General features: G+C 38.9%; 1 protein-coding gene across 3 annotated transcripts in view; it reads left to right on the top strand.

Moving 5' to 3' along the window:
* The window catches only part of LOC150080740 (sodium- and chloride-dependent glycine transporter 1-like), a 263,490-nt gene that overhangs the window by 183,719 nt on the left and 65,709 nt on the right, over positions 1-14,062 (top strand). For all 3 annotated transcript variants that reach the window (XM_090381755.1, XM_090381754.1, XM_090381756.1), the window contains one exon: positions 12,609-12,708. In XM_090381755.1, the coding sequence (XP_090237881.1) occupies positions 12,609-12,708 (100 nt within the window). The remainder of the gene's footprint in view (positions 1-12,608; positions 12,709-14,062) is intronic.

Genomic DNA, 14,062 nt, shown 5'->3' with positions numbered 1-14,062 from the left:
AGCAAAGGAACTAAGCAAACCTTAGCCATAATTATGAGAGCATCCTTGGACTCAGGAGAGGTCCCCACGCACTGGAGATGTGCAAATGTATCCCCAATTCACAAAGGGGGATCAAAGGGTGACACAAGTAATTACAGACCAGTTAGTTTAACTTTTGTTCCAAGTAAAATAATGGAATCACTGGTTAAAGATGCATTGCAGGATCATCTAGACAAGACTGCAGCAATAATTCAGACACAGCATGGGTTTGTTAAGGGAAAGTCTTGTCTGACAAATTTTATTGGATACTATGATGTGGTTACAAAGGAAGTGGATGAAAAATTTTGATATATTTTGATATCATACACTTGGATTTCAGGAAAGCTTTTGCACTGTTTTGCATGGAAGACTACTGTACAAATTGGAGAAGAATGGTATTAAGGGTAAGTTGCTACAATGAATAAGAGGGTGGTTGAGTAGGAGAAGACAGAGGGTGGTAATCAAATAGTGGAGTCCCACAGGGTTCAGTGTTGGGCCCACTGTTGTTTTCTTTATTTATCAGTGATATTGATGAAGGTATATCAGGCTTAGTGGCAAAGTTTGCAGATGATACAAAGGTTGGCAGGGTTCTTAATGACAGTAATGGCAGTGTGCTACTGCAACAGGATCTAGAAAATTTGGGCAGATGGGCTGTGAAGTGGCAACTGAAGTTTAATATTGACAAATGCAAAGTACTGCATATGGGTAGAAGTAACCCCAGAGGAATGTACCAACTGTGTGGTACTACACTTAGGGTGGTAGAAAATAAAAAAGAATTGGGAGTAATTGTGCAGTCAGATATGAAGTTTTCTGAGCAATGCAGACAGGCTGCAAGAGCAAGTCATGGGGGGTTTTGTCAATGATATACAGAAATTTTGCTAGCAGGGAAAAGGAGGTGGTTGTCCCTTTGTATAAGGCAATGGTTGGGCCACACCTTGAGTACTGCGTACAGGTCTGGAGGCTTCATTTCAGAACGGATGTCGATTTGCTTGAGCATGTACAGAGAAGGGCAACAAGATTGGTGAGGGGAATGAAGGGATCCTCTTACCAAGAAAGGCTTAAGTTCTGCAAATTGCAGCAGCTGTAGACTAGGCACCTGCAAGATGATCTGATTGAGGTGTATAAGGCCTTGAATGGCTGAGCATGCTGAATTCTGATAGGATCCACTTGCTCAGATTACGAACCTAAGGGGGCATACATTCAAATTGAGGAAAGACAGTTGTAGAATAGATGTGTGGAAATTTGTCTTTATCCAGCGGGTGGTTAATTGCTGGAACAAACTTCCATCTGTCGTTGTGGAAGTTGATAGGTTAAATAAATTGAAGGAGGAATTGGACAAACATTTATAGGGAATGGTTGTGTGAATTTTTTTTTGGCTGATGCTACATAAGCTCATATGCTTGCTTTCTTGCATCACATGTCACTATTAATATTACTATTACTATTACATTTGTGAATTGAATTTTAATCCTATTAATCAGTGATTCTAATAAGCGAAAATAGGAGGAGTATTATCCACGGGCTATAAAAGTAAAGATGTATTAAGCACAAATTTACACTTTATTACCTTACCAATTAAAAAATTAAATGATACGTTAAAATCGGAAGAATATTTTCCACTGGTTGGCAAAATAAAATATATTTGTGCTTACATGCATAGCTTAATTAATATGTACATACTAACTAGTTGATATTTCTGTTCACTGATATTTGGGAGGGGAGTTTAAAATTTAAAACAGTAAAAAAGATAAGCAATCAATAACGAAGAACATGGTATGCACAAATTGAAACTAACACGATACACACAAGTGAAAACGGAGTAGCAAGTTACGAAGCTTAAAAAATAGGAATGAAAGGAAGATTCTGAAAATTTATTTATGTTTTTTATATTAGCATTAGCATTAGTAGAGGCATTTGATGCAAGAAAGCAAGCTTATGCAGCATCAGCCAAAAAAAAAAAAAAAACCCACTTCCACTTCACCCCTCTGTTCGTTCAAAATACCTGTCCAGCTGAGTCTTAAAGTTATTTAGGCTATCAACCTCCACTACAAGGGATGGAAGTCTGTTCCACCAACCAACCACCCGCTGGCTAAAGGCAAATTTCCGCACGTCTATCCTACATCTGTCTTTCCTCAATTTGAATTTATGCCCTCTCAGGTGATTATTCTGAGCTAGAGGAAGAATCCCATCAGCATTGAGCATGCTCAAACCATTCAAGGCTTTATACACCTCTATCAGATCACTTCGCTGGTGCCTAGTCTCCAGACACTGTAATTTGCAAAACTTAAGCCTTTCTTCGTAAGAGCACCCTTTTGTTCCATTCACTAATCTTGTTGCCCTTCTCTGTACTCGTTCCAGCAGCTCTACATCCTTCTTGAAATGAGGCCTCCAGACCTGTATACAGTACTCTAGGTGTGGCCTGACCATTTCCTTATACAAGGGAATAATCACCTCCTTATCCCTGCTGGAAAAATTCCTGTATATCATTGACAATACTCCATCAGCTACTCTTGCAGCCCGTCTGCACTGCTCAGAGAACTTCATATCTGCCTGCACAACCACCCCCCAAGTCCCTTTCATTCTCTGCCACTGTCAGTGCAGTGTGGAATATATACCGAACCTGATACTTAATCTCCTCAACCGATGCCTGGAAACTGGGAACTTCCCGACAAGTTGGAAGACTGCACACCTAAAACTTATCTTAAAAAACCCAACAAAACCTCCGGACCAACCAGCCTCATATCGCCCCATAGCCCTACTCTTTACCCTAAGCAAACTCTATGAAAGGCTGCTCCACAAAAGGATCATGAACCATTACAAAACCGCCAACCTAGAATCACCCAGGCAATATGGATTCAAACCGGGCTTCTCGACCATTGAAGCAGTCCAAAATCTCATAACCAAGGCAACCCAAAGTAACAAGAAATATTTTCTGGTAATAGCAGTGGATTTTGCTGGGGCCTTCGACACCATCTGGTGGCCCAGTGTCCTTGGCAGACTCCGGAAAGCAGCAATCCCAGAAAACTTGTATAACAGTGTCCGGGCATATCTGTCGGATAGGAAAATTGAGGTTGTCACAACTTTCCGAAGAGTTGTTAAAAGCGTCCGAAGGGGCTGCCCACAGGGATCTGTCCTGGGGCCACTAATGTGGAACATGGTTTTTGATGACTTCTTGGCTCTGGACCTGGGAAATGTGGCCAGTCAGGCCTTTGCTGATGATCTCATTTTAATGGTGGAAGCGGACTCCAGAACGGGACTTGAAACACAGGCAAACCAAGCACTACAAACCTTACAGAATTGGGCAAAAACACATATGTTAATGATCTCACCAACCAAGACAAACTCAGTACTACTAAAAGGCTCTCTAAACATCAGACGACCACCGCAAATAAAGATAGCGGGATCCACCATTAAACTAGCAAAGCAAATAAAGTATCTAGGTATTATCCTGGATGGAAACCTGTCCTTTACACCTCACCTCACCTACTTGAGAGAGAAACTAAGGAACTATGCAGCACTTGTAGCAAGAGTATCTCGCAGGGACTGGGGACTCAACAGGAAGACCCTGTCCCTGTATTATAAAACAATATTCATCCCAGCGATCACCTACGGATCACCAATCTGGTTCAGGAAGGCCGGAACCGCGGTCAACAGAAGACTGCTGGACACTATCCAAAGAAACATACTTCTAACTATAACTAGGGCATGCAAAACGGTGAGCACCCACGCTCTGCAGGTCCTGGCAGGAGCTCTTCCGTTGGACCTCGAGGTGACTAGATGTGGACTCATGTATTTACTGTCCAAGGATATACCTGCCTCCATCTATGACTTTACCTTGGACCCAACCAACAGCCGGACGGTAGAGAAACAACGAATAGTGGCTCACATGTTGAAGATTTGGCAGCACAGATGGGAGATGTCACCAAAGGGTCAAGTTACAAGAAGCTTCATACCGATAGTCGCAAAAATGTACCCAAAAGCCCCCTCGTGGTTCTATCCTGGGCTAAATACAACCTTCCTCCTGACGGGCCACGGCCCATTTAAAGCAAAACTGAATGCACTCGGAATAATAGAAGAGTCCACATGCACCTGTGGAGAACCTGAAACCTGGCAGCATATTATGCACGACTGTGAATGCTACGAAGAACACAGAAGTAGACTTATAACTGAGATTCAATACTTGCCGAAAAATCAAGAGTACCATCTACTGGATTCAGAAGATGAATACAAAGCCCTCAGCCGATTTGCACTTGACGTCTTCAATAGACGACGAACAGAAATAGCCATCCACAACGATTAGATGACCACAAATAATAAATAAAGACAAACTGATAAAACATCAACACAGAGGAAAGGATCGCAAAATACTAAGGACAAACGGCGTAATATGCAGCAGAATAAATGAAACAGCATCGACCTAGGAACCAATGGGAGTGGCTCCAGCCAGAATGTCGTTGCTCCCAGGATGAAACCACACACCTAGAAAAGGACCAAACCCCACCAACGAGTCATCATCAGACTGCACTTGCTGGAGGGCACTGCAAATTGCCGCTATGGCGAACTGGGCAGGGCTCCCTTCCCCAGCCCACTTTCACTCCCTATCCCTGGTGGGGTGAGGGGAAGGACTTACTGCCCCCTCCTCACCCCACCACCCCCTCATTTCCCTCTGGTGGGGCAAGGGCATGCCCCACTGATATACCTGGGGTCGCCTTACCTATTGACCCCATACTTCTGTCTTTTCCACCCAGCCTTCCGTCTCTCCCCCCTACTCTATCTATATCGCCAGCGAAAAGCGAATGCCCCACACAACGTAAAAATTTTAAATGCCAAACTCGACACACTTGCAACCTCTTTCGGCCTAATTAAATTCAAGCGTTTACCCCCCCCCCTTTTTTTTTTTTTTATATATATAGGTCCTAGCCACTGAAATCTCAGGAAATTAGGTGGCAGGACCTGCCAGAGTACTTATCTAAAAATACTGGTGTACCTGGTCTGCCTCCACGGGGCTAAGTGTGGGCAACGATGGGCCTCAGTAGGGGTCTAGCGGCTAAATGGCCAGATGAACAACAGAACACAACACTACACATGTACAATATCCATACACTTTTAAATCTCTGGCCTTCCCAGTGAACTGGTACACCCACAATGAAAGCAACGCGGAGATGGGGGAAACCCCTGGTGCCGTTAGACACTAAATACACTTTACACATTTGTCAGTGTAGTACCACAGAGTTGATACGTTGCTCTGAGGTTGCTGTTTCCCATGTGTAGCACTTGACATTTGTCAATGTTAAACTTCATTTGCCACCTCTCAGCCCATCTGCTCAACCTTTCCAGATCCTGTTGCAGCAGCACAGTGTCAGTAGTGTCCTTGACAACCCTGCCAACCTTTGTATCATCTGCAAACTTGGACATTAAGCTTGATATACCATCATCAATATCATTTATAAATACAGAAAACAATAATGGACCCAACACTGAGCCCTGAGGGACTCCACTAATAACATTAGTCCACGATGAGCAGTGTCCATTGATTACCACTCTCTGTCTTCTCCCCCTCAACCACCCCTTTATCCATAGCAGCAGTTTGCCTCCAATGTCACACTGCTCCAATTTGTGTAGCAGTCTTCCATGTGCAACAGTATCAAAAGCCTTTCTAAGATCGAAGTATATAATATCAAAGCTATTCTCTGCATCCATTTCTTTTGTGACTGCATCATAGTATCCAATAAAATTGGTCAGGAAAGACTTCCCCTTAACAAAACCATGCTGTGTCCGAGCTATAACTGAAGTCTTGTCTAAATGATCCTGCAGTGCTTCTTTAACCAGTGCCTCCATTAATTTTCCTGGAACAGAAGTTAAGCTCACACGTCTATAATTACTTGTGTCAGCCTTTGATCCTCCTTTGTGAATTGGGGTCACATTTGCACATTTCCAATCTATGGGTACCTCCCCTGAGTCCAAGGAAGCTCTCATAATTATGGCTAAGGGTTTGCTTACTTACTTTACTGCCTCCTTTAATATAACTGGATAGATCCCATCCACCCCGGGTGGCTTTCTTGTGTTTATCTTCAACAGTTTCTCCTCCACTTTACTCCCAGTTATTTCAAGATTCTGTAGCTTACTGCTAGAGTTGAATACACCTCTGGCATTCCCCTCGCTGAATAACTCCTCATGTGTGAATGTCGATGCAAAATATTCATTTAGTTTGTTAGCTATCTGAGCAGGATCATCAACAGTTGACCCATCAATATCAAGTGGACCAATCTGATTCATCCCCTTCCTTCTAGAGTTTACATAAGTAAAGAACTCTTTGCTGTTTTTCTTTACATCCCTTGCCAAGGATTTCTCGTAATCTGCCTTCGCCTGCCTAACCTCCTTTGTAACTTGGTTGCATATCAACTTGTATCTATCATAGGCTTCTGTGTCATGTGTTAATTTGTAAGTATCCCATGCATTTTTCTTCTCTGCCATATGCCTCATTAGTTCATCTGACATCCATTTTGGCCTAAACCTTGAACAATATTTCTTAGTTGGTATGTAAATCCTAGTAGTTTCCAAGATAAGTTCTTTGAATGCTTCCCATTTTGAATTTGCTGTTGGTAATATCATCAGTTGGTCCCACTGTATAGAATTTAAATACTGTCTCAGTCCATCGTAGTCGCCTTTACAGAAGCAATAACCCTTCCCTTTACCCCTAATGGTAGTTATCTCTTTGAGTAAATCCCACTTCAGCACACTGTGATCACTGCCACCTAGTGGTTCATTTATCTGCAGATTCTTAATGCATGAAGAATCACTGCTGATAATCAAATCAAGAGTATTACTCCCTCTAGTTGGCTCCCGAACATGCTGATGTAGAAAACAATCATCCAATAAATCCACAAAAGCCCTGCTAGTGTGTGAGTGACCAGCCCCCAAATTCCAGTCAATATCTTGGAAATTAAATTCTCCCATTATAAGACTCTCTGATTTACTGGCCCACTCTATTTCCCTGTACAGTTTCTTATTATACTCATCAGAGTCATTAGGCCTATAGCACACTCCTACTCTCAATTTTGATCTCCCAATGCTTATGTCACACCAAACTGACTCAACACTGCACTGTCCAGCGATGTCGACTGGCTTCACTTCCTTGGTTTTTATGTGTTTCTTAACTAATAGCATAACCCCTCCCCCCCTTCCTATCCTGTCTATCCTTTCTGTAGACGTTGTACTCCCCAAATTCTAGTTCTGCATCCCTTATATCTGTGTGACACCACATCTCCGATATCCCAACAATATCTGCCTTTGATGTTTTGAGCAATACCTCAAATTCATCAAATTTATTTACTAAACTCCTAGCATTGGTGTACACGCAAGTATACCTGCACCTGTTTCTATTCTTAGCTACCCTAACACAACCCATGTGTTTACTTGTACCGCAATGGCTCCCAGCAGTCTCTGAAATATCATGCATCTTGTTTTTCAGGCTTCTGCTCATTCTAATAGAAGCAGTGCAAGAATCTCTTTCACCTCTGCCAGTGGCTACTGTCAATCTATTGGTCTTTGTCTCCCCCCAAGCTAGCAGTTTTCCGACCCACCTAACACTGCCTCGATAGCATCAGCGAATATTCTTGCACCCTTTCTATTTAAGTGTATCCCATCCCTGTAGAAGCAATCTCTCCTGTTAACAAGTACAGTCCAGGCTGAAAAAAATTCTACCCCTTGAGCCTTGCACAGTCTTTCCAGGGCCGAATTGATCGACGAGGCTCTCATCATATACTCCCTCTTGTCGTGTCTGGACAGAATTGCAGACACTTTCAAATTCAACCCTAATTCTCAGCTTTTGTTCAACAGTGACCTGTTCTTGTTAAGTAACTCTGCCGGTCTCCTACTCTTAATATCATTAGTGCCAATGTGTACAACTATATCCCTTTTGTGCCCTTAAAAGATGATATTCGCTCTACAACATCATCAACCTTTGCCCCTGGCAGACATACCCTGGTCCTGTTCCACCTATCCTTTTTACAAAGCATGTTCCCCGTTTCCCTGACAATAGAGTGACCAACATCTACTAGTTCCTTCGGGACCAGCGCATTCTGCCTTGGGGGTTGCCTCTGTGTCACGTGATGCCCAAGTGCAAGCTCTGGCATTGATGTGGGCAGCTGAGAGCTTTATGGGCCCCTCAATTTAGTTTCTTCGAGGGCATCCACCCTGTCCTTCAATCTCTCATATAGGCCCACAAGAACGCTGAGTTGTTACCTGATATCGATACATTCCTTGCATCGCACACACACAAAGACATCCCCCATGGCAGTATCATGTCCCGTACCCGATTGCTCTGCAAACATCAAGCAAACAGTGCATTTTATAAGGCTGTGAGTCACAGGACAACTGCCCCCCTCAGTTCTGCTCTGAGCCACAGTACTTCCATTAGCTTGAGCCTTTTGCTTTGCTGCTCTGGTCTGAGTCATGATTCTATTAATTTATTACTTAATTATAATTAATTATGTTATGTTATTAATTATGTTAAATATAATTAATTATATTACGTTTGTAATCTAAGTCGTTATATGTATTTATTTAAAAGTACAATTTAACTGCTAACGAAGTTCAACTAACGCTATCTAGTACGAACGCTGTCTAGTACGGTATATAACTATCGTATCACAAAGGCGGGAAAGTTACAAACGGTAAATCTACGGACACTTAAGTATTAATTAACTTTCAAATCTCGCTGTCTCAATTCAGAATAAACTAACAATCCTTACTAGATCTATAAGCTACTTACAGAAATAATTCGATGTAAAAAATATTCAATCAAGCGGCTAAATATGACTAAAGAACTTCTCGTTCAGCGGAGTTGCAAACACATGGATACCCTTACCGATACTTTTATGCAATTACAAGGCCGAGTAAAGAATAAATACACCAAATTAATCAGAAAATCACAAAATAATGTTATACTACTAAATTTAAATCAAAAGTTTTAGAAAAACAATAATTTCAAATCAATAAATAAGAAAAATCCACTTAGCGGCTTTGAATATGATTGAAGATTTCATGGAAGGGGAAACACATTTCACCATAATAATGTAAAAACCCACAGAATTCCATATTATCACAAATTCAATAAGATCGAGTTTGCTATCCATTTATAACAGATTGCACTAAAAGAAAAGCCTAATAAACTGGAAACTGCTAATTGTTTTATTGTTTTATGGTTGTGACCTCCAGAAATCCGACTGGACCAAGTGGTATGATTGGAGAAAATCGTAGGGTAATCTCGAGTGCTGTGGTCTGCTGTCCCAATTAAGTGAAGAAAACCCTTGCTATTTTCTCAATTAAGTTCTGTTCTTTAAGATTTGTCCCAAATAAACAGCTGCTGCCCCGATTAACCAGTGGCCCAAATAACCAGAATCCACTGTATATTCTATTGTTTTGTATTGTCATATATCAAGCAGTTCCTGTGATTTCCTATAAAACTGCATTTAGTAGCTCTGTGGTGAAAGCATATCTGATAAGGCCAGAAAGGTGTGTGAGTTATATTTGGCATCAGGTGTAATGTATTGTTCATCTAGCCACCTAGTTACCAGGAAGCTTGATCACCAAGGAGCCTCCCACCATCCATCCACCAATATGAGAAGCCGGATTAGTCACGTAGCCCAGCTACTCAGCTCCCTAAATATTTTTTATGTAAAAATATTTGATATTAGAGTTTCCAGAGAGAAGTCACATCCACTTGTATGCATTATGTCCATAAATTTAATGTGTTCTCTGTCAGTTTCCTGTTTTGCTGGAGGAAAAAACATTGCCATCCTTGCCTCAGACTTACTAATCAGCCATAGTGTGAGAAAGGTCCATAAAAGTTCTTCACACATTGATTAGATTCAAATCCAGACCTTTTCCACATGGTGCGGGGCTGCTACGGATTACAACTGTGCTATCTGTGAGGACTGTAGTGTACAATATCTGTCGATTGTATCTGGTTGGTTTGCCTGTTTATTTGCTGGACAAAAAACGTGGGATCCAGGATTAAAAACCATGCTGTCTGCACTGAGACCACTGACTCATCGAGTGCATGAAAAAGACCTATAAAAGTTTCTCACATCATTGATGGAATTCAAACCCAAGCAATTTCATGTGGAACAAAAAGATGATGATTATGACTACTGTGCTTCCATCAAAGCACACACATCTTTTGATATAAAATTTCCACCATCCATCTACATACTTCATGCAACACACATCTATATATATATATACTAAATATATATATTTATTTTTTTATGTGTTGTATAGACAAACTTTTACCACAGCAGTTTCTGAAGCAATTTTCGCACCTTTTTCAGTGTAATTAATTAAACACTTACACTTGTTCAGGTGCTGCCCCACCATCTTTGCAACTGTTCAAGTGATGAGTATCGTAGAACTTGGTAGGTGCTGACATCACTACAAAGTTTCAAATTATATGTTTGTTTATTGTTCAAGGTTACTTGCCTTTCCTCTCCCAGTAATTAAATAAACATGGAGATGTCACACAAACTTTTTTTGAAAGATTTATTTTTGCATAAATAACGACAAGAACATAAAATGCAATATTCACTAAAGATGTCTATTACATGACATCTTTAGTGAGATGTGTACATTTCAAATTTGCCCCACTGTGACACATACACTTCTCATGCTTAACAGTCTTTTCAACTGAAAAATGAATGAGACTAATAGACTCATGTTTTATATTTTTATGTCTAAAATGTTTTTTTAATTTTCAGCAGAAATTAATTTTTTTTTTGATTTTTCAAAAATAAAAAGTGTGAATAACAGTATTTTTTAAATACAGTATTTAATTTTTTATTAAAAAATAAAAAGTTACATATAATAATTATTGCAGTCCATAAAATATGAAATACAGTTGGTCGTCGACTTACGACCGACTTCTGTTCTGACTGACAGGTTGTAATCGATCTGGTCGTATGTCGGCCATATATTTATTAACAGTATTTTTTAACCTTTCTAATCTTTTTATTATCTTTATAATTTATTTTTATAATCTTTTAAATTTTTATCATCTTTTATTTTTCATTTTAAATACAGTAATGCTTTTATCTTTTACTTCGTTTCTACGCCTAGGCTATCTCTCTCTAGGAGGTTAAATTCAAACGCTCTGTACATTTTAATTGGTTTATTATTCATACTGTTTATAAAAAATACAAAACTACGATCTATAATTACATATACATATGTAATTATAGATCGTAGTTTTGTCTACGATCTATAATTACATAATTTGAAAAATAATACTGTACATAATGTACTGTAAACACAAAAATACAATCTAAAATTAATGTAAAAATTAATACAAACGAAATTTACAAAATCAAATTTTTTGTGGTCGTAAGTGTGGCTGGTCGTAAGTCGCATAGGTCGTAAGTCGACGACCAAGTGTATTGGCATTCTCCAAACAGAATTCAGCAAACCCAGAGGTGGACTTTGGCCTAGGCTGACTAGGCAACTGCCTAGGGCCCCTTAATTTTTTGGGGCCCGTAAAACAGTTTTATTATACATTTTTTAATTATTTTATTTTAAATAAATTTATAATGTTCCGCTTGTTTCATACCAATCAATCAAAGCATCTTTGCATGGCACACTATCTGGTGAATCATCGTGCATACTGTGTATACATCGTGTATACACAGTATGCACGATTTTTTTTTTTTTTTTTTTTTTTGCATGGGCCCAATCAGCAGAAGTCAAACTAGCCTATGTGGCAGAGCTTGTTCACCTACTTTATATTTTCACATGTGCTCTTCTACTTTAAAATGTTCTTCCTGTGTTAATATTCAACCACTTATTTGTCATAAAATAGAAGTTAATTTATGTAATTTAATACCAAATTGTAGTGTTTGGTTTTAAACATTACAATTTTACTGTTTAATACTAGATGTTAAGTAGTTTACTCTTTGTCATTCATTGTACAGAATGATGCCAGGTGTGGCATACTGTGGCCTCTCCAGGCCCACTCAGAGTGGATTGCAGATAAACCACTTGTGAATATCTGTCAAGGTCATTTGATCTTGAATGATATTCATGAGCAGTTCCATGTGTGGGTTCAAGGCATTCAAGAGAAGTTTCTTGTGTAAGTGAAGAATATTTGTGAATTGTTTCGGTTCACAGTGTAAAATGTTATGAGACAATGTGCAGAGTCTCACAAACAAGTGCTACATCTCATACACTTCAAAACTTTTGAGCAAGGCTGTATAAGGACATTCTATCTCAACTGATATGTGTGCAGTGTTTTGTTAATCTGTCTTGGAATGTTTTAGTACATGTTTGTGTGAAAATAATAGATATTTTGAACTTTAACATATGATAACCATTGTTTGTTGTTTTCACATGTTTATTTGTGCATAAAGTTTAGTTGATTCAGTGCAATATTTAAAATAATTAATATTTTAAATTTTTGCATGCAACTTTCTTGTCCACCTTATATTTCCTTATGATGAAGAGTTCTTCAGTTAATCAGATGTTTAAAAACAGTTTAGCATATTTGTTGCTGTTATATGTTTGAATTTGACATTCAAACTTTTATTTTTCTTTGTTGTTAGGGTGGAATGTATGTACTACAGTTGATGGATAACTACTGTGCTAGTTTCTCTGCCCTCTTTATTGGCCTTGTAGAGATAATTGTGATTGCTTGGATATATGGTAAATTTCTTTCAATGTCTTTTCATATCATTTTTGTATATTATGCCACATTATTTATAAACAGGTATTTTGAATAAAAATAAAAATGAACTATTTTGGTTATACCTTTATAATTTTTGTAAGACATACAGGATACAAATGTTAGAAATTTATGCATTCACACATAATTCAATGCTGCATAATTTCCTTTGATAGTTTCAAAGATAAAATTCTGTTGATAAACACACTATAAATTCCAAAAGCTGGTGCATAAATATCAGATACTTACATTAACAGAAGGTTTTTGAAAAAGATACCCACTGCCATTATAAATTTGTTTTTAGTGTTTGTAATTTTTATTGATGAGGGGAAAAAAATTAATGGGAAATATTCTTATAAATATCTCTGCAATAGGCTTCTAATTATGATGCCAAATAGAAAACTTCACAATCTGCCAGGCAGTTTTTGGAATGCATTTTTTTCTAATAAGTACATGCTACTTCTTGTAGCAACCTCTACAAGAAGTAGGTTGTCAAAGATATTGTTTTTTTTTTTTAAAACAATAACATAGTAATACTTTTTTCTCTTTTTCAATGTACAGTGAAACTTCTCCTAATGGACACCTCTCTTTAACGGATATCTCTCTACAATGGACATCTCTCTACAACGGACATTTTCAAATTCCCCAACTCTCCTCTATTGGTTTTAACGCGTTTTCAGCTTCTGTCTAGCGGACATTCTCTGTAACGGACGCGGACAGGCAATCTGCACTGTTTCGTTTAGATTAGCACTTAATTTGATCTCCCCATAACGGACAGCGGGCGAGCTCACGGCCCTTTTTGTAGGAACGTTTCTTCCACGTATTGCCTCAATCGTGTGTTTATTTTCTATTTCTGATTCTCTGAATTTTATCAAGGTTTATGTTGCAGTTCTAAACCCTTTTTCAAGAATTTTAAGGCACGTGTAAAACTTCTGATGAATTCGATGTGTGCAGGGGGGGGGAATTTTGTCGGCCTTTCGTCTTTTGAGTTTCAGTTTTCAGTTTTGTTCAGTGTCGTGTGAAGTGCACAATGTCTTCTCATAAACATTTAACTTTAAAAGATAAAGTCGAACTCATTAATGTGTATGATCGGCAAAAAAATAGTGTTCGCAATCTTGCTGCAAAATTCAAAATCGGGAAGACACAGATAAGTGACATCCTAAAGAAAAAAAATGAACTGCTCAAACAATTTTGGCAACACGTAAATGATCAGGTTCAAAAATTATTCCCGAAAACTGTTGGACTTCAAATTGACAATGTTACGTATGAGTGGTTTTGTCGCGCATGTGCTAAAAAAATTCCCATTAATGGGCCTATTATTAGGGAAAAGGCTTT

This window comes from Mastigoproctus giganteus, chromosome 9 (assembly GCF_048544385.1).
Source record: "Mastigoproctus giganteus isolate SK-2022 chromosome 9, ASM4854438v1, whole genome shotgun sequence".
Lineage (NCBI taxonomy): Eukaryota > Metazoa > Arthropoda > Arachnida > Uropygi > Thelyphonidae > Mastigoproctus > Mastigoproctus giganteus.
The sequence above is the reverse complement of the archived record's forward strand: the minus strand, read 5'-3'. Positions and strand labels throughout refer to the sequence as shown.